General features: G+C 39.4%; 1 protein-coding gene across 2 annotated transcripts in view; it reads left to right on the plus strand.

Moving 5' to 3' along the window:
* Positions 1 to 17,110, plus strand: part of lmbr1 (limb development membrane protein 1) — a 67,546-nt gene extending 50,436 nt beyond the window's left edge. Inside the window, exons 16-17 of one of the 2 annotated variants that reach the window (XM_042228143.1) lie at positions 1,092 to 1,182; positions 13,045 to 17,110. In XM_042228143.1, coding sequence (XP_042084077.1) covers positions 1,092 to 1,182; positions 13,045 to 13,066 — 113 coding nt within the window. In that variant the 3' untranslated portion in view covers positions 13,067 to 17,110. Of the gene's footprint in view, positions 1 to 1,091; positions 1,183 to 3,135; positions 3,442 to 13,044 lie in introns of those variants that run through there. The other variant, XM_042227933.1, reaches the window with a different exon arrangement.
* Positions 17,111 to 20,087: the final 2,977 nt, after the last annotated feature.

Genomic DNA, 20,087 nt, shown 5'->3' on the forward strand with positions numbered 1-20,087 from the left:
GCTACGACTTTTAAAATGCTTTGCAGCACTGATTGACTTTGATGTGCTCAGTCAGAATCGTTGAAAACAGATGGCCGAGGAGAGGGCTAACGGTGAGGCCTGTCAATCCAGGGAGTCCTCTAAGAAAACAAAGTGAAGACACTGGCTCTGGGAGAGGAGGAAACCCCTGAGCTTCTCAAGAGGCTGCCACATTCTTGAGATTAGGACAAGAAAAACGTAGACTACTGCTGCTAATGCCCCAGACAAAGGCACGGAACAATTTATTAGTTAAGAATTCAAGCTCAGAGCTCAATCAAAGGGCCATCGTCCACAGTGCCAGACTTGGAGATTTGGTTTGTTGTTTTAAGTAAATAATCACGCTTAAAAGATACAGCATAGATGGGGCTCAAGTCCCCCATAAAGCCCGCATTCTTCCAACTGTCATCAGAATGGACTTTAGAGCATGCTTTTATTTTCAACGCGGCATTGTTTGTCTTTTTCTCTATGAATACCATTTTAAAGAGCTTTTTATTTAACTTTCTTCCCCCTAGACCTCTTTACCTGATCTGTGGTATTTTTAAATAGACAGCTCGCCTTGACGTGCAGTGAGCTGATGACTTCAGGGGTTAGTTTGAAAAAAGGGAAAACCAGTGTGAAGGACTAGTTTGCAAATTTACACCAATAGCTGGTTGAAAACACTACTAAATCTGTCAGCTCTGCAGTGCTTGTGCATATGTCTCGGCGTTAAGTGAAGCAGCAAGGCAATCGTGTGCTTGATGCTAATTAATATTTGGGTAAATAAGAATCCATACGTGTAAGTAAATGCACAGCATTTTCAAAATATCAGGTTGATTCGTACTCATAAAACTGGTCTGTGTCCAAACATCATGCACTGTGATATACTGCATTGTTGTCAAATGAGTAATTGCTGTGAGATATAGATGAGAGAGGGCAGCCCATAATGGTTAATTAACAATTATGTCAGCCAGTGAGATGACCAGGAGACCAATCACTTTGATAGGAGACAGTGTAGGGGGACAGAAATCAAATTACTTTATGACTTGACCCATAATGCTTCCCTAACATGACTTTAATCACTCCATGGTGCGTAGGAGTCCCCCATGGCTCTTTTGGAGTGAACCAGCCTGGAGTGGAGGACAGCGAGGCTTTACCGGTTGCTGTTATCTCCTGCGACATTGCTGAGTAAGTAAGCCATAAAAGAACACAGCCATCATTACGGCAGTTTGGTTGCTTTTCAGAGAGATGGAGCTACTAATGATTAGACATGTTCTTTGTAAATGAAATACAAATCACCCCGGGCTTTGGGTTTTACTTCATTTACTAAGTGCTACATTACCTCATACTTTGGACCTAACAATGGATTTCCAATAAATCTCCCGGTAGTTGAAATGATGAAGGGGCTCACATATCATGAAACTTGCCAGTGCTTATTAGCACTTGAGAAGTTATTGATCGGGGATTTTGATTAATATTTGCTGGAGGGTATGGTGGCATTCAACCCCCCCACCCCCAACCCTGGCAGCTGGCAGGGACTTCTCTCAGTAACCTCCAGTTTGTGCTGACTGCCAGCCTGAGCTCTGGCAAGATGACAGCCACTGCAGAGCTCTAATGCCAGGAATAATAGGAGCTCACCCTCTATTTCCCGATTCTTCTCCATTATTTAGACATAAACATATTGAAAGCAGGAGGGGGGGGTGGTGGCTGTAAAGGGTTTGCTTATTGGAAAAAGTTTACTGTATGGGTCAGGACCACGGAGTATAGGAAAAGCATTAGATAACTGTAATAATAATACTGGAAGCGTTATATTTAAAAATACCCTCTTAAAAAACAACCAAACAGACAGCGAGAGACCAATAAAAACATTATATTTAGATAGCAACCTCTGATTTTATGGACTCAGAGGTAAATTGAAAGCTGATTTTTTTTACAATTTAATCCAACAAAAGGTAAATTGAAAGTGTTTTTGTGTTGCATACACTCAGTTACAGGTGATCAGACGAGCCTCTCTGATTAAATGACAGGTCAGATGGGCTAAAGCAGCTGAAGACCATATCTGACGGCCCTCTGTTCAACTAAGAACAGGAAACTGAGACAACAATTCACTCACCAAAATAGGGACAACAGAACATAGGAAACATGGTGCCTGGTTTGATTTGATTTCAGCTTTGGTAGGGTCCAAATTCATCAATCCATCCTGCCTTGTCTCCACAGTTCAGGCTGTTGCTGGTGGTGTAACAGTGGGGGATATTTTTTGGCACACTTTGGGGCCCTTAGTACCAACTGAGCATCTTATATCATATAATCTTATATCATATAATCTTATAATCATCATAGCCTACCTGAGTAGGCTCCTTTGACCTGCAAAAATTAAATAAATAAATAAAGAGAAAAGGAAAAAGGAAAAAAAAAGAGGCAACGTTTAATTTAAAGTGCACACATCCCCACAATATGTAATATTATTTAATAGGCCACAAGTATGGGAACATTATGAGGAAAAAACATCAGGCAAAACTAAAGGAATCAGTCACAAAACAACAGATTTTAGTTTAGGCCCAAGAGATAATTTCTCTGTAATGTACTGCAGCCAGAACCAGTAATTTCTCGTAGAATTGCGCGGCCATCTTTCTCCATAATGGACAATAATTGACCCTAATCCATCTCTATGGCTAGAAATAGTCCACCGTAATGGCCATAAATTGTTCCCTGCAAAGGCACTTAAAAATCCCATCACCCCTGCTGTGTGAGAGAGGCATTGCAACTTCTGTACATTCCCTTTTTGTCCTTACATTTTGACTCCATGCTGATTACATACAATGAACATCCAGTGGCGTCAAATCATACCTTTTAAGCACAGAGCACACTCAAATGACCTTTGCAGAGTTTTAGTGGCACAATGTAATCCAGGATTTCTGCTAAGAAAAGCATTATTGATTGAAAGCATGACATACAATGGTTCCTGATATAATCCCTATCCATCTGTAGAAGATACATCAATTTTACATAAACTATAAACTGCTTGGACTCTTAGAACTTCTAGTATTTTTTTCATGGCTCTGGAAATTTTAAAACATATTCATCGACCTTCTAAAAGAGGAGCTACTGTAAACCTAATTAACTTGTTTCATTTTTTGAAAGGGCACCTGCATTAAACAAGCCGAGCTACTGGAGACTTTCTTCCAAACTCCACCATAAATCATCAGCAGCAGCTATTTCATCTGATTGAGCTGCTGCAATGAGCCTGAAGTTTGCCTGTGCTGCGGGGAATGCATTTGCGGCAAGTCTCATAAATGCCAAGTTCTTTGGGCACTAAGAATAAATATCGCAACCACTCTCTAAATTTACCACATAATTGGGGACTTTCCCCGTCTGCACAAGATCTCGTTGTATCCTCCTCCCACCTTGCATGTACCACTACAAATGAATCCATCTTTAAGGTGATGAGGTGTAGAAATATAAGAGGATGAGCCACATATAAAACCTGCCAATGCATATCATTAAAAACTCCTTTAAAATATTGACAATAACAAGTAAAATAAACTATTGATCAAGATGCATGATGAATGTAATATTTCAGGAATCCTCTTGCATCCCAAACTAGAGTTTGTATTCTAGTACAATTAGACGCTGCAGTCACAATTGAAAGTTGAAAGACATCAGTATGCAGTAGAAAATGTGGTGGTGAAGTAGAGCTCTTGCTGGAGGCCTTCTCCTGTGCCTTTGTGGGTTTTCTCTGGGTATCCAATCTAGAATCACATGCATGTCCTTGCATGTGATTCTAGATTGGCCATATATGTTAACTGTGCATTACATTTTTCCCTTGCCCTTGTTTTTCTATGCTTCCCTGACTTAGTTCTGCTGGACGTCTCATTGTGAGTTAAAAGGGAGTTCTTTCTTCCCGCTGTCACCAAGTGCTTGCTCATCGTCAGATTTGTACATTTTTTGTAAAAATTTAATGAAATTGCACTATAAGTAAATTCAAATTCAGTACAGTGTACAATAATTTTAAGTAGTCTGTACTATCGTCGTAATTTTGTTGAAAAACAATTAATTTTTCCCCATCTTGCAACAGAAGTATGCTGAACGTTTCAAGCTGCGGGCCAAGTTATAAAGTGGATTAATCTTTTTCACATCTTTTTTAATTCTTCTCATTTCCCCGACTTTACAGAAGGCATATAGTAGGGATTTAGAGCAGTTTATTGCTAAGGTTTGTGGTTATACAAGTTGTCTTTTGTGATGTTTCCAACTTTATAAGGTCACATAGGCCTGCAAATGTTTATGGTATTTATTTTTTCTTGTAAGCTACAAAGAGAGGACTATCTTTATTGCATTTATATTGATATAATAAAAGGACAATTGAATATAGCCACACCACGAAAAGAATATAGCATACATGTGATATAAGATAGGGAAATATAGTCTGTGGACAGTGACAACATTTTTTAAGTGGCAGACACGTTGATTTGGTTGTTTTTAAATATCTGCACAGCTCTTGTGTCAATAAACAAGCTATATCATAGATTACGTGGTCTAGCCATGTGTATTATAGTCACAAATGCAATTTTTATTTATTTTTTTATGAGAAAGAAGATGTCTGGCTCTGGTACATGCAGTAGTGCTGTGTATGCACCTTCCTGCCGTGACAGTGCACAGAAGGCTCCACTCAGCAATCAACATTGGAGTATAAAAGCTTTGAAGACTAGCTGGCCAGCCCCACCAGATAGCTCTGGCACTGTTATAAGTGCTTCCTTATTTGAGGGCGACTATAGCTCAGGAGAAACAGTGGGTTATTTGCTATAATCATAGCTCCTCTAGTCCATGTGTCAAAGTATCCTTGTGCAGGAAATAGTTGCCCCTTGGGCACTGGGGCAACTGTGCCCTGAATTGCCCCAGTGCAGTGACAATGATACATAAAAGCGCTGGGTGAACAAGAATTGTAGTAGAAAGGGTATTACCTCTGTAAAGCACTATGTGACTGGCTCTCATCTTAAAAAGCACTACATGAATACATTTTAATTATTACTAACTAACAGTCTTTTCTTTTTTAACCATTTGACTTTTTTCAGCTTTGAGGATTTGTTGCAAACTTTTTGTTTTAGGTTTTTGATGGACACATCAGTCTACTTTTCTCTTTAATTGAAACCTTTAAAAAATACAGTTTTATTTGTAGACACTTTTTAAATTGTTACTCCCCATCCCCTAGGACCTTTTTGATGAGTCTAACAATTTGGGGGCTTGTCTGGGATTCGGACTTGGGACCAGGTACCTGGGATCCAACATTACATTGACACAAACCATATAAAAATGTTCACACAAAGCAGTGTGGCTTTGATTGATTTATAGATTTGCAAATAATGAGTTAGCACACTTAAATTGTATGGAAACACCTCTAGTAGCAAACAAAAGAGGCATTAATTGGCATGAGACGTAATGCTATCATAATGACAGCCACATATATTTATTTTATTGCATTTCCATACAAATAAATACACTTATACACATATCAGTCATACAGAGATCAACAATGCAAAGCAGGTATACGGATGGATGCTGATTATAGATGTGAGCTGATCAAACCCCCAAAAAGCAGATTATATGTGTTAGGCACAACTTCACCTACTTCTAAAGTAGCGTAATGGGACCAATACTGACATGCACTGGTCTGGCAATAACGTAAAAAAATCCTCACCTGCATGAATGTTCAAAACCAAAGCCAGGAAATCACAGAAACTGCTAAATATAAACATTACAGAGCATGTTTACCTTAGCGTTGTGTTACTGACAGAAAATTAATGGTTACATAAGTGTCCTGTTGGGTTAGAGGATTAGGCTGTTCACATGACATCACATCAACTATGTATACCTATGTACCTTTGTCTAACGTAATTCCCCATCTTTCTGTCCCTTCATTAAATGTTAACCCTCTACTCTCCACACATACACTCATATAAAAAAAAAAAGCAACCCCAAAACAGGTCACACGTGACAAAGCTCACACTGCCTCTCCACAACAATGTTCAGTGATTAGCTCCAGTCAAACAACACCAAACAATTTGATTTCAGTTACTGAAAATAACATCTCCTGAAAGCAACTCACTTACCATAACTCATGTACTTCAAAGCATGTAGAAAGACTGCCAAACATGCATCATCTCTTGGTTTCTTGTTGTAATTTTCATGTGGGATGAAAGTAAAGTAGCAAAACTTATTTGCATCTGCTTTGGCAAAGGTAGGTGCAGCCACAGGTGTTTTTCCTTTCCATTAACTGTCTCATGAAGTGAGCCTCAGCTTTGATGGTTACTATTTGAAAGTAAGCCGCTGGTTACAACATAAACCCGATTCCTACAATAATAAATAGTCTGCACATTTATAATCATGATTTCCTTCCACTAATGAGAAGTTACAATGAGTGTGTCTTTTTTGTTTTTTGCCTGCAGCGCACAATGAATTAGTAACTTGTAAATCTTTGATTGTCACCACTTAAATCCATTTCCCATTGCACACTGTGTGCACAGGAGCCTTTGATAGACACCTTGTAAACTGTTGCGTGATCAGAAAGTTAGAACTTGAGTAAAGTTAAGGATCCGAGTGATATAGAAAGGAAAACAAAATGCAGCGATATTCATCTACTCTATCTACCAAGATATGCATTCTCTCAGTGCCACATTTATTCCGCTGGAATGTAATTTATATACTGCTGTTAATTTACATAAGCTCCTGCAGGAGGGGCTCGTACTGAAATGTTCCCCTGACCCGTGCTAGTCATGTTAAGTGCGACGCCGGGTAACGTTTCTGCATGGCTTGCATCGATTCACTCACATGCGTGGGGACAGAACGGGAGGATCCAGTGGGAAGAGTGACAAGCTACTGGCTGTTTGCCTGCTCGGTCTTCACTGCCAAAGTAAACAGGTGAGCTTCTCATCTTTTCGCACCTCTGCCTGCTCCTGACAGGGAATCACATGGAAGAGAATCAAGAAGAAGCACATCAGACAATACGGACGATGCATTGGCCTACTTACAAGTAGCAAAGGTGTTTTGATAGACTCTCCTGACTCAAGCTGGCTATTTAAAATAAGCCATTTTTGTATGGAATAAAAGAACGGCTAGATTTCAAAATGCTTTAGAAGTGCCAGAAGATTAAGGCTAGAAAGGCGTAGTGCGAACGTGTTTACATTCCTGTATGATGTCCTACTCCAAGTATCTCATTTGACACCACAAATCAATTTTAGGAGAGATGAAGTGGAGAAGGGCCCGTGAAATTCAAACATTCCTCTGATGTATATTGCAATTTGCTTAACCTTTTGATACGGTCAATAGGGCTACGTCGCTCACAGCTAGATGGCTTTTTGTTTATTTTCCCCTCAACATTTGTCACATACTTGTGCTGAAAAACAGGCCGCCGCAGCTGCCCCGCTGGGAACCCAAGATGTCATACAAGCGCCGCAATACCTGGCCATCACAGACTGACAACCTTTGAACTGTCAGCCTTGAAATGACTGAATCCGTTGAGGCTAAACAAGACGTGTCAGGCTAAACAAGCTGGCGTGTAAGCAGACAGTTCAGGTCATGCAACATGGGAACCACAGACTACATCTTTATCAAGAACCTGTGTGACCATGCAGAGATTTACTCACCTCCGTGCACACACCCTCCACTGTACACTCACATCTTACTCGTGCAGCAGAGACTTCAAAAGGAACGCGGAGATAAAACAAAATGAATTGCAGACACATCAAGCCTCCCATGCCCTTTAAAGCTTAATTATACCTGTTGGGGTGATGAGAGACACATCACAGAACCTAGTGATTAATAAACAAACGCCGCATCCCATAAAGTGCCTGACAAGTCCCTGCTTATCACCCCTTGCACTCACAGTCTGGGCTCAGGTGGAGTGCACATATCAAAGTATATCAAACGGTTAGCCCAGCCTTGGCCAAGAATCAACCCTTATACTCCCTGTTCTGCTCTCCTGGTCATCTTTCCCAGTTCACCTGTCTGTCTGACGGCTGACGGGAGCATCATCCAGACACGCGCTCCACAGCAGCGGTGTCAGTCCACGCTTTCATCTTTCATTGCTAGTCGCAGATCACTCGGCCGGAGGCTTTGTACCTGCCGACATTGTAAGTGTCACATTTGCTGGGGTTTTGTAAACAGACACACCTTTTGTGGAAGATGATGCGAATGAGATGAAGTTACTAACTGCTGGAACTCTGCGGCTGCTGCTGAAGGAAGGGGCTGAGGGCATATTAGATTGCACCGTTTTGAAAGGAAAGGGATACCCATCCACTGGGATCCAAAGTCGCTGTGAGCGCAGTGAGTGCACAGCCAAAAATCAGAAAACACCACCAATGAGACAATAAGAAGTGTGCAAAAATATTTATCAAGCTCATTTATCTTGAGTCACGCAGCTTCTTTTCAGTACAGAACAACATAAATCACGGTTTGTGATATTTCTAAGATCTCCTCTGATCACATCTGTACAGGTGTGATCTAGAAACAACAAGTGCAGATTACAATAACAGTGGCAACACCGACGCAACGCGATGGTTTCGGTTTAACTTTTTAATGTAAACTTTAAATTGATATGAATGAACAGTAACCATGAACACAGACTGAATGAGGACATTGGACCCAACTGTTTGTTATGTTGTCAGACTTCTGGTATTTCTAAAGCCCCCCTCCAGTCACTGTGTTATTACACTCTTGGCGATGCATGCGTCTTTTAAGCTGCTTTAGCCAAACAAATGTGATTTAGCCTAATCATTTCACTCAGACAAGTTGGGATTGTTCGGCGGGTTTTTCCACTGACCATTTTGTTTTATCTGCCTCAAAGATTGTTGATATTCACCTTCTTAAGGCCGACTTGTTTTTAAGTTTCGGGTTTAAAGAAAAAAAAAAAAACTGCGCCCATGAAGAATCCTACAATGTCCTGACTTCACTTAAAAGCAACATTTTAAAGCTACAGTAACCTTTTTGTTTTGTATAAACAATGGATGAAATGATTTGAAGAGCGAGGCTTGAGAAATATGAAGTATTACCACACTCTGCAGGTCCCTAAAAGACTGCAAAGTATTTAATCATCTTTCAGCTCATTATTTTGAGTTTATAGTTGGCATAATTATGTCTTGGATTAGTATCAAAGCTCCCAATGACCCATTGTTTAGCCACAGTAGGCAGCTTTATTTATTTTAAAAATACAAAAAACCAGATAAACCCGTGTACACTACACATCCACCACCAAACAACAAAATACCTGTGCTCCTGTACCAATATGACATCTACATGTGCAAATTATGGAAAATACTGTACTTTGTGTTGCAGATTAATTGCCAATTGCATTAATATTGCTAGTGAGACAGAACACGATTCTGCAAAAAGTACTCTTTGGTAAATTGACTCAGTTTCTACAAGGGTTGCCTTTTTGGTTTGGCTAATGCCAGTTTAACTGTCTAAAGTAAACTATTCCTGTTTAAAAATTACACGTGTAAGCTCTATACAAGCGTAGCTTAAATCGTTCTGAGATATAATGTGCATATCAAATGCTATTTGGTGTCACATGACAGCTACTGTCATAACTACTGTCTATTAGGAGAGCTGGTGTGTTGTATTGCTGTGGACTGGTGATAGACTTGGACCAAATGAGAGGGCTGACAGAGACGCTATAAAGTGTGGTATAGTATAAATGGTGATGTCTTACCATTGATTTAACTAATGATGAGTGCTCCGAGTGCAACAATAGTAATTTTGTCATAAAGCTGTCAGCAGTTAATCAATCTGTTAAGGGTTTTCCTCCTGCAATGTAAGATTTATTAAAAGTTCATGCAGGCGTGTTCAGGCATGCTCACAGTCTGGCTACACAAAGCAAGTCTAAATGTTTCACAAGTACTTTGATGTTCCTATTTGTCACGATCTCCATTATTATTTCATACAAGCTACTTACTGAATGGTTTAAAATTAAGGTGACATAATTAGGCTTATTTTCCACATGTGGACATAATGACATAATTTGTTTCTTTACTCACCTGTGTGATTTTTCTTTTGCCTGGAGTTTGAATATTTCGTCTGAGCTCCTCAGGCTGTTGCTCATAAAGCCAAGACTTGCACTGTAGATGCCTTTAGGACTTTCAAGACCTGTTGGTACATCTGCCAACAATAGGGATTTCCCCAGTTTACACAACTCCAAATCAGTTATCTGTAAAGATTTAGCCTCATTGTTTCCTTTTTTGAGGATTCCTGCCAGTAAAGATTTTGAGGGTTGTTACCTCAGCATCTTTTAACTGAGCCGACTTAATCTTAATGCAATTATTGTAAGGAGCATTGCTCACAGAGCTGTTTTATAATTGCATCCCTTTTTCCCGTTAAAATATATTACTGTAAACTGGTGGTATGGCTGATATAAGCCTTTGAAAATGCTGGAGTTTGTGAACCTTGCAGTTTTCCTAGGAAAAAAAAATCACCTCTTTCAATGCAGTTATTGCAAACAAAGCGAGGCACTTTGATTTGTTCAACATGCCTCACACACAGAGTTAGAGTCAAGAGGCAGAATAGTAAAATTTAGTGATAAACTGAAAATAAATCTATATAATATTGCAAGAGAAGATCATCAAGCTCCAGAGTCATGCTTTCTACCTCACAAACACACAAGTTCATAAATTTTCAAATTCGTGACTCTTTGTGAGAAATATGGCATTCAATTAAACAATAGAGGTTGCACCTAGCATTAGAGTAGGTTAGCTTAGCATAAAGGCAGGAAATGTGCCCAAATGCAACCAAATGTGCCTGCTAAAGCCTTGATTATCCGCTTGAGTTACAGAGATGTAAATTATTAAAAAATACCAGACAGTAAGCTTAAGAGTACATGTGGATCACAGAGACAAAAAAACATGGACCTAGCTTACGGGCTGGAAAAACTAAGCTAACGCAGACATACCTTAAACCTGCATTCTATCTGAATGCCACCAGAGGGCGACAGCTGTGGTTGCAAAAAGACTTCCAATCAAATCTAACTGCATAAAATAACAGACTTCTGACGTTTTGTCTGTAAATACTTTAACACTGAGTGTAGGAGCTCAGTCACATAATAAATTAAGTCTTTTTAGCAAATCTTGGTCATACATTTCAAAAATGAGGGTTATCTAGGGTCTCCTCATTGGCTAAGGACCAGTCAATCACAAGTCCCTAGCCAATGAGACCATCCTTTCCAGTTTTTTTTAATCAACGGAAGCATCGGAAACACTTATCTGGAGGTTTCAATGCAGGACCCAACCAATGGATGACGCCAGTGTAGCTATGTCCACCCATTGTAATGTCTGACCACTTTTTTTTGTGATTGCATGCACGTGTGGAAGTGTGCCTCCGGTGGTGGGCTAAGCACACTTACAAGAAATATAACTACAATGGCTATTTAGCCATGGTGTTTCAAGCTGTGTCAACAAGCAGAATATAATCAACGCTTAACATGTTTGTGCACTGTTGCCGCACAGCAAGAAGGTCCTGAGTTCAATTCCACCATCAGGCCGGGATCTTTCTATGTGGAGTTTGCATGTTCTCCCAGTGTTTGCTTGGGCTCTCTCTCTCTCCAGTTAGTGGGTATGGGTTAATTGATTAATCTAAGTTGCCCATAGGTGTGAATGCGGGAGTGAATGTGAGTGCAAATGGTTGTCTGACCCATGTGTTAGCCCTGCAACAGACTGGCGACTTGTCCAGGGTGTACCCCGCCTCTCGCCCTATGACAGCTGGGATAGGCTCCAGCGCCCCCCGCGACCCTGAAAACGATAAGCGGAAGCGAATGGATGGATGGATGGCTTAACATGCTGTATGTGGTTTCTTTAAACCTGTTCTTAAAACATAAAGTGTGGAAACAAAAATAAGGTTATTTATTCATTTATTGCCAGCAGGCTTCTACAGGACCACATGACAAACGTTAAAAAAAATACAAATTTATCATATTTAAACACATTTTAACTAAAGACCTCTGACAGTGGTCTTTAGTAACAATGGTAAGGGGATGTTTTTAATTATTTTTTACTGTGTTTAAGCCAACAAGAAACCTTTTTTTCTACTATTTTAATTGATCATGTCATCCTTACCTGATTCATTCATCATCCAGCAATCTTATATAGGTGAAGTAAACATGAAAAAAAAATCCACCCAAAAGCAGATTTTAATTTTAACTAATATTTATAATGACCTGTGAAATTATTGTTTTTGTTTTTAGTGCTTTCTCCTGGTGCTCTTACTTTGCCACTTTGAAGTCAGATATTAAAGTGCTTTTTAATGTGGTCATAGGCTTCACATTTTGCCTTCCGACTGTAGTCAGCTCTTCTTAAATACATAGCCAGGGCTGTAATTTTTACAAGTTAAGGCAAAATGCACTCTAAATACAGTATCATAGTTTCAAATGGTTGGGATAACCATCTCATTTTGTATATATATCACCATTTGATATTCAGTCAGCCACGCTTTCTCTTATCTCTGGTGTTATTAAAATGTATAATCATAGATTTTGTGAATGAAATGGCTCAAAATGGCAGGTATGGAACATTTACTTAGAGTTGTTAGAGTTTTTTTTTTATTTATGTCATACTTGGCAAGCCCCCAAATTGAAATGTGTCATTGTAGAAGGAAGGTTGAACACAAACACAAGTGTAGTTTTATAAGAAAACAGAAACACACTGATAAACAAGAAGATGATGAAAACTCCTTTTCTGGAGAAATTTAATTTAAATTAAAACTAATGCAGATGAGGACAATTTCCTGTAATTTGTTCTATATAGTCGGTGTCAGTTGTTTTATCATCATCATTATTTTTTTTTAACTCTCTGTTGTGTTTCTAGCCCGGTGTGTTTCTTAAAGTCTATAAATGTGAATGTTTTGACAGGAAGTTTCTCAAAATAACCTTTTATAAAGAGAAGCTTTCATGCTTTCATGTATTTCAAGCCTTCATCTGCTTAAAAAAAAGCCTTAAAATTTTAAGCTTTAAAGCTGAAAGCTGAAAGCCCTCTTGAGTCAAACCCTTTTCTGCTGCTTATTAAGTTTTGTCTGCAGGTCTCATCGGACGAGCAGATGATGAATAGGAGGGAGAACATTGGTCACTGGGCGCGGACCACCACGAGCTCCCCTCTGAGTCTCCTCCACAGATATGAACCGCTGAGATGTTATGAGAACAGGATAGCTCTCAAGACGCTTGCCTTTCACTCCTGAGATGGTGCGTAAACAGAGCAGGGGCCGACAGATGGGCCTCAGCAAACTGGTCCCGTTGACCCTTTAACCCCACTGTCCAGCACTCCCCTCATCTCTACAAGAAAACGCAGAGGAATTCCAAGGAGATTATCATCCTTTATGTCCTCGGGTTTGCTGCCGATTGCGGGTGGTGCATATACAGAATACACAAGGAAAGCACATTCCCAGGATCCTGGAGTAGCGATAAGGCTACATCCTGCTAAAACTCGTGAAAGCGACAAACATAAAGAGGAAATAATGTATAATATCTAATGTGTTCTTATGAGCTATAGGTATGACTCTAAGGTGAGACATGACAAGTGGGGGTTTGCCGAGCTGCTAATTTAAAATGAGGCTTTGTAGTTTAAACAAATACCATGCTTTCCTTATATAGTAAAACTTATTTTGGGTGCAAGTTCAGCTACTGTTTACCTGTTCGCATCATATCTATAGAGAGAGATAATGAGAGAGTCGTCTGTCTGAGTGAAGGATTTGAACTTGCACGGTGAGACACAAGAAAGAAGAGACTAGCAATTTGGAAAATTATCACTTCAGATTGCCTGAAGCTATACTTTTGTATATTCTTGTTCTTATTTTCAACCTATTTCCTGGTATAAGCAGAGCCTGCCCAGGGTTTAAGGAGTTAGTAGCTGCTGCAGGATGTAAAGAGGCAGTTTCATTCATAATTTCCTCTGCATAGTATTATTTGGGCTTTATTTTAAAGTGGCACCCTGTGTGCACAAACACACACACACATGCACACTATATTTTTCACTTACAGGTAACTGTCTTTCTTAGTGTTTGCGTTAGCAGATGATTCTACTTTTGCAGAGCTGCTGTTTGTAGTTGTGCACAGCATCTGCTATGCAGTCCTGTAGGCTGCATAGCCCATACTACATATTGCTTTTAGCTTAGTAGTATTTTTCTGATCTTAACTAAAGTTTAAATTTCTTTTCTTTTTATGTTTTCTACCCCTTGAGCTGAGGTTAATGATGAATTTTATTTGTCAAAGAGGAAAATCTTCAGTTCTTTCCCTGATCTGATGGAAGGGGGACGAGTAGATACAGTAAACCTTCCCTAAAGGTTCGCTGATGTTCATAATTTTATGACAAAATCATATCTTCACTTATATTAGTGATGATAATTTTTTCTCACAACATTTTAGGACAATAACTGAAAATACTCTGTGGATATATACAAATATGATCTTTTGTTTTATGGCTTTAGATACAATCCAAAGCCACATCGCGTGTTTTGGGAGTTGGTGATGAAAACAGTTTATGTTTTGTTTTTATATAATATAGAAATATGTATATTTTAATACAATTGAAAGGAGAAAATGATTAAGTCATTTTCTTAACTTTGAAGGACCTTTTTTTTACAGCGTAGTTATCAAGTTACCATGAAACTATCGTCTACTTAGCGGTGATGCTACTCTGCTGCGTGTGCTGTCTCTATGACAACAGTACTGTAATGGAGACAAATTTTGGTGTTTTTTTTCTGTGACTTATAGAACTGCAACATGGCTTCTTTGGAAATCCCATGTTACCTTTTTCCTGATATAAAAACACACATATGAAGTTGCAAAGCGCTGCTAAAACGATTTCTACTGCTGAAACTGCTGCTTGGCATCCACCCTAACTACAGCATGTAGCTGCTTTGTAAAGTAACAGTCCCTTATTCTAAGGTTCATTAGTTCGTTAATACACCTTCATTTTTGCTGTTATGGAGAAACATAGTGTCTTTGTGTAGCATAGTTTAAACCTTTACTGATCTGTGCAGAGAGGAATTTTTGGCATTCCTTGTTAAATTTTAATCTGCTTTGCGTTTTTTTCTTCTTCTTTCATACAAGCACAGGGAAACAAATCAGTATAAGCTGGTCAGGTCAGCATTGTGGTTTGTTTTCCATGCCCACTTCCAGGACTTAAACCGCTGTGAGAAATGAATGAGAAGTGATCCAGTTGTACTTGTTAAAACAGAAAACAAAGGGCTAAAACCAGAAAGGCTTCTGCTGAGAAGCAAACAGATGAAGCAGGTAGAAACACGTTGCAAAGATGTTCACAGATTGTGCGCGGTGCTCAAACTCAGTGTCCTTCGGTATCGATATTTTTCGTCTGGCATGAGCATTCACTCGAAGTTTTAAAGGAAAGCACACTTACTTATATAACAATGCTGATTAACAGAACATTTCCCTTTTGTAGACCGCCACAAAGAGCGACTCTAGCGTCTCTGTGGCTGAGTCACCACACAGCTTGGGCCCCATTCATGTTTTTCCCATGTTGCAATTTACTCACTGAATTAGGCTTCGACCAAAAAAGTGTTTCAGTCCCAATTATCATCTGGCAAGGAAGAGAGGCGGTCTGACAGGGGTGGGGGGTGACATACTTAAGCCTTTTCACTAGTGCTGCCTTGTTTCCCCTGTTACTCTCCTTGAGAGAGTAATGTGTTTCCTCACACAAAAGGAGGATCTTCAGAGATATGCCAAGAGTCTGGAGAGTGTGTTTGCTGGACCTGTGAAGAGACCTCTTTAGGAGGCTTTGAGGACAATGGAGCATGGGCACCGGCCATGGTTTACTTTGTCCACGCCAAGCATTTCACACGCACCCAGGGCAACAGCCGGTCTGAGCAAAGGCACAACATTAGTCTGAGATATTGAAAGGCCTTTTTCATCTTTGTCACCCAATCAGTGCAATGATCGCTCCAAGGGAGTTATGTTTGACCAGCACGTTTTTTCCCCCCTTAACACTCTTCACATTCTTTACCTACAAACTATTTCCCCATTGAAAGGTAATATTTGAGCTCTTTTTGATTATAGTTTTATGTCGCTTACAGAAACAGTTCAGATTAAAAGACTGATTCGGTGTGAGTTGGTCATTTTGGTTGATGTCTGCCCTCACTTGTATGTGATGCAACAAAATAATAGCTAAAAAGGAAAACCCAAAGAGTTATCCTTTGAGAAATCAGGCCCTGGTTGCTCTATCAAATCCACAAAGGGAACATCCCAGTATCTCCAAAACCGGGCAGCTCACAGTAAAACAATCTAGCTGGATAAACAGTACAGCAGACCTGATGAAAAACGGGGATATTTGATTTGCAGGTGAGCGGTCCCCTTTGCACGTAGAACTAAAATGGCACAGTAATGAATCAAACTAATAACAGGAGGATGTTTTTCATTGTGCAGCTAGAACTGCCTCCTGCACCGCTTGATGTGCTTTGTAACTCATAAATATTGAGGAGCAATCAAGCAGAGTACGTAACGCCGACAATGAACGCATCAAAATACAGATTCAGAATTGCACGAAAATAAAAATAAGAGTCTGCCAGAGCCTTTTTATGCACGCGGTTGATTTTATAGTGACAGCGTCATTGTGATACATAAAAATAATGGATCAGAAGCCTTATTGTGTTGCTCCATTTTTATCATTTGCATCTAAATTGCTATAACTAAAGCTCTGCGACAATTATCATTTATCGTTTTATTGATAATGATCACAAATTTATTCAGTTCCTTCTAAATTTGAGGAACATACCACGTTGACAAGGCCAGAGGAATGCCAGTTTGAGTGATCTGCAGCTGAAACGGAGGCAGCATCCAATACATCATCATTATAGCTGAAGTTTCCAATCTCTCCTGTGTTTCCAATCTCAGCCTGCTCTATTTGCCCCACCACATTGTTCATATCTCAATGGCTAGGCTGTTGTTGCTATAGCAATATGTGGATCTGTCAAAGGGCCCAGGTTGCTCCTAATTCAAGTATATGGCACCTTATAGTAGATGTTTTAAACAGTCTTAGCAATGTGTTATAATAGGAAGACAAGGGCGGACAAATTACATGGCACTGACTAATACAGAAATGTGTATTTCTTTCTTTGGTGAGGTATCTCAAAATGTGAAAAAAATTATATATTTAGACATGAACAGCATTGATATTTGTGAATGCATATATCCATTTTAATTTGGTAATCTACTAATTTAAATAATATTTATCATACTTTATGATGTCCAGTGGAAAATATTGTCTGTCCCTTAAAATCCTGTAGAGCAAGACTATACAGTTACCAGTGCATCAGTCACTTGAGACTTTGTTATGAAGAAAGCTTGATAACGGTGGCAGCAGAGCTTTTAGGAAAACACAGCCAGGTAAACCACAGACTCTGAGCAGCAGCAGCATTTCCAGCCAATGTTGTGTTAAATATTAATCTCACACACTTTGGAAGCAGCATTCTTGCGAGAGGCAACGTGTGGAATGCAACATTAAGCCCCGAAACTGTACTTCCTGGCTGCGAGCGCAGGTATTCTGGGAAGGCCTGCGGATTCTTTTTACCCTCTGTCTCTCAACAGGTGGCTCTCCCTTCCTGATCCCTAAATTACTGCTCTAACGTGAGACCCTCCACGAGGGATGGTTTTGACAAATATGATTGCACTCGCTGAATTCTACCTTTAATTTAAGTCAACAATGCATGGTGACAGCCGCCACTGACATTTGGACTTTGGCTCTCGAAGACCATTAAGTTCATGAGGTGAAGGTGTGACTGTGTCTTGTACCTAAACAAATAATAGCCTAATGGATCACATGGTACGTGTCTTGAGCAAGCATGTGCAGGCAGATCTGTTGTAGCCCTTGAGAAATTTCTTGATATAAGCCCCACTTGCCAGACCACATAATTAGCTTTTGACCTACATTTCTCCCCAAGCTCTTTGTGCATAAGCTACAGGTCAGTTTCACTGGAGCTGTGACTCGACACTTCAAGCAAATCGTTCGAGTCTGACCAACTTGAATGGAGGGCAAGCTATTTCTAAATGTTTGCCAAACAGAAGTGTAGCCTTCTTTTCACAAGTAACAGCTGTTTATGCTCGTGTTCCCTCACAGCAAGTTAAAAGGGCGTTTGTGCATGACTCACTGCAATTGTAAATGCTAAAAGATAAGTTCCTAAGATTGAAAATCCTCCTTTTGATGATGTGATGATGTGGGTGGACAGGTCCTTGAATGGCGTTCTACTGTATGTAGTTTCTAATAAAGTGTCTGCATTAATATGTTCCTTCTGATGCTGTGCAGAACACAGACAAGGCATAGCGGTAACATAAAACCGTCTAACGTGACATGGCATGGCATAATGTAAAATGACATTTAATGGCGTAATTACATGACAGAAATCACATAAATACTGGAGCCTCAAAACAGTATGTGCAGCCATGGAAGAAGAAAGAATATCCTCTGTCAGTTCTAAGGTTTTACAATGAAAAATGATCTCACCATTATTAGGTCTTCGAATTAGGTGAATACAACCTTAAATTAACAACACATGGCATAATACATCGTGGTGACATTGAGTCGAAGAAGCAGAAGCACTAAAAGAAAAACTAAGTGCATCCAATCATTTAGTAGCTTGTCGAACCACTTTTATTACTTTTATCACTTGAAGTGATCATTTTTTGTGTAGCTTTATCAGTCTCTCACTTCATTGTGGAGAGATTCTGGCCCACTCTTCTTTATGGCGTTGCTTCAGTTTATTGAGGTTGTAGGCACAACATTTCAATCAGGTTGAGGTCTGGACCGTGACTGTGCCATAACCCTAACTCCTCGATTCTTCTCTTTTCAGGCAACTCTGTTGTAGATTTGCTGTTGACCCAGTTTGGGCCAAGCTTTATCTGTCAGACAGACGGCCTCATATTTAACTCTAGAATACTTTAGTATACAGAGAAGTTTATGATTGATCAGTGACTGCAAGGTGTCCACGCGTGGCTGCAAAACAAGCATAAATCTTCACCCCTCCACCACCGTGCTTGCTGTTTCATGGCCGAACATCTCAACTTTTTTCACATGTAATTTTGCAATCGAAAATGGTGTTGTAACATTTTTCCAGATCTCAGAGCAGCAACAGTTGCTGCTCTGAGATCTTTGCTTATGCCTTTCCTTCTTGGCATTGTGTTAACACACACCTCAGAACAGCAAACTGACAAACCATCTGCTTTCATACAGGTGCTCACACTTTGTGACGATCAATCAATTAATTAGGTGCATTTGATTAGCAGCACCTGGCTACTTTTAATGCCAATGGAAAATTCTTCTGCATTTTGGGTAAATTTCTGTTAAATAAATGAGGGCATGATATAATAAATCATGTGCTAAGGTTTATCTGAGGTTATATTTACCTAACCTTAAGTCCTGATAAGGATAATATGATTTTTATTATATCCTGATATGTGAACCTTAAAAGTGCAAAAGGGCGTATCTCCTTTTTTTACTCGCCTGTATTGAAAACTCATCAGGGGCTCAGCTTTAACAATATGTGTTGTTCTACTTAGTTCACTGATGGGTTTCATTCATTTAAACAAACAAATGATATTATTATAATTAACTTTGATGTAGGAGCCGCCGCCAGATCAGGAAAACTGTAGTAAAGTTTTAAAATAGAGCAGGAATTCAGGAAAACTAATTATATATCAAGTTAATTCAATTTAAATTACATAATATTTATTAAAACAACGCTCATAAATCACATCTACCTTTCAGATTTTGAATATTCCAACAAGGTAATTATATTGTTTATATAGTAATAATATTTCTTCTTGTCTAAGAAATGATTTTGCAGTTTCTCCACGTACAGTTTATGTATGCAAATTTACATATAACCTTGCACTGCTCGCAGAGCCACTAGACGAATGGAGGAGAAAATGAAGACATAACTCGCTGCATTTCTACGATAATTTAGAAATTCATGATGACGCTTGACAATTCACCATGGCACAGCCTAGTTTTTAATCTATTTATGCAGGAGAATGCTGATAGTCTGTGTAATCCCAGCTGAACTCTTGCGGTGAAAGAAGATGCGGGCCTTACAGCAGCTTAATGCCATGATGATGTGTT

This window comes from Haplochromis burtoni, unplaced genomic scaffold, assembly GCF_018398535.1.
Source record: "Haplochromis burtoni strain Fernald_Lab_line unplaced genomic scaffold, NCSU_Asbu1 Contig_1, whole genome shotgun sequence".
Taxonomy (NCBI): Eukaryota; Metazoa; Chordata; class Actinopteri; order Cichliformes; family Cichlidae; genus Haplochromis; species Haplochromis burtoni.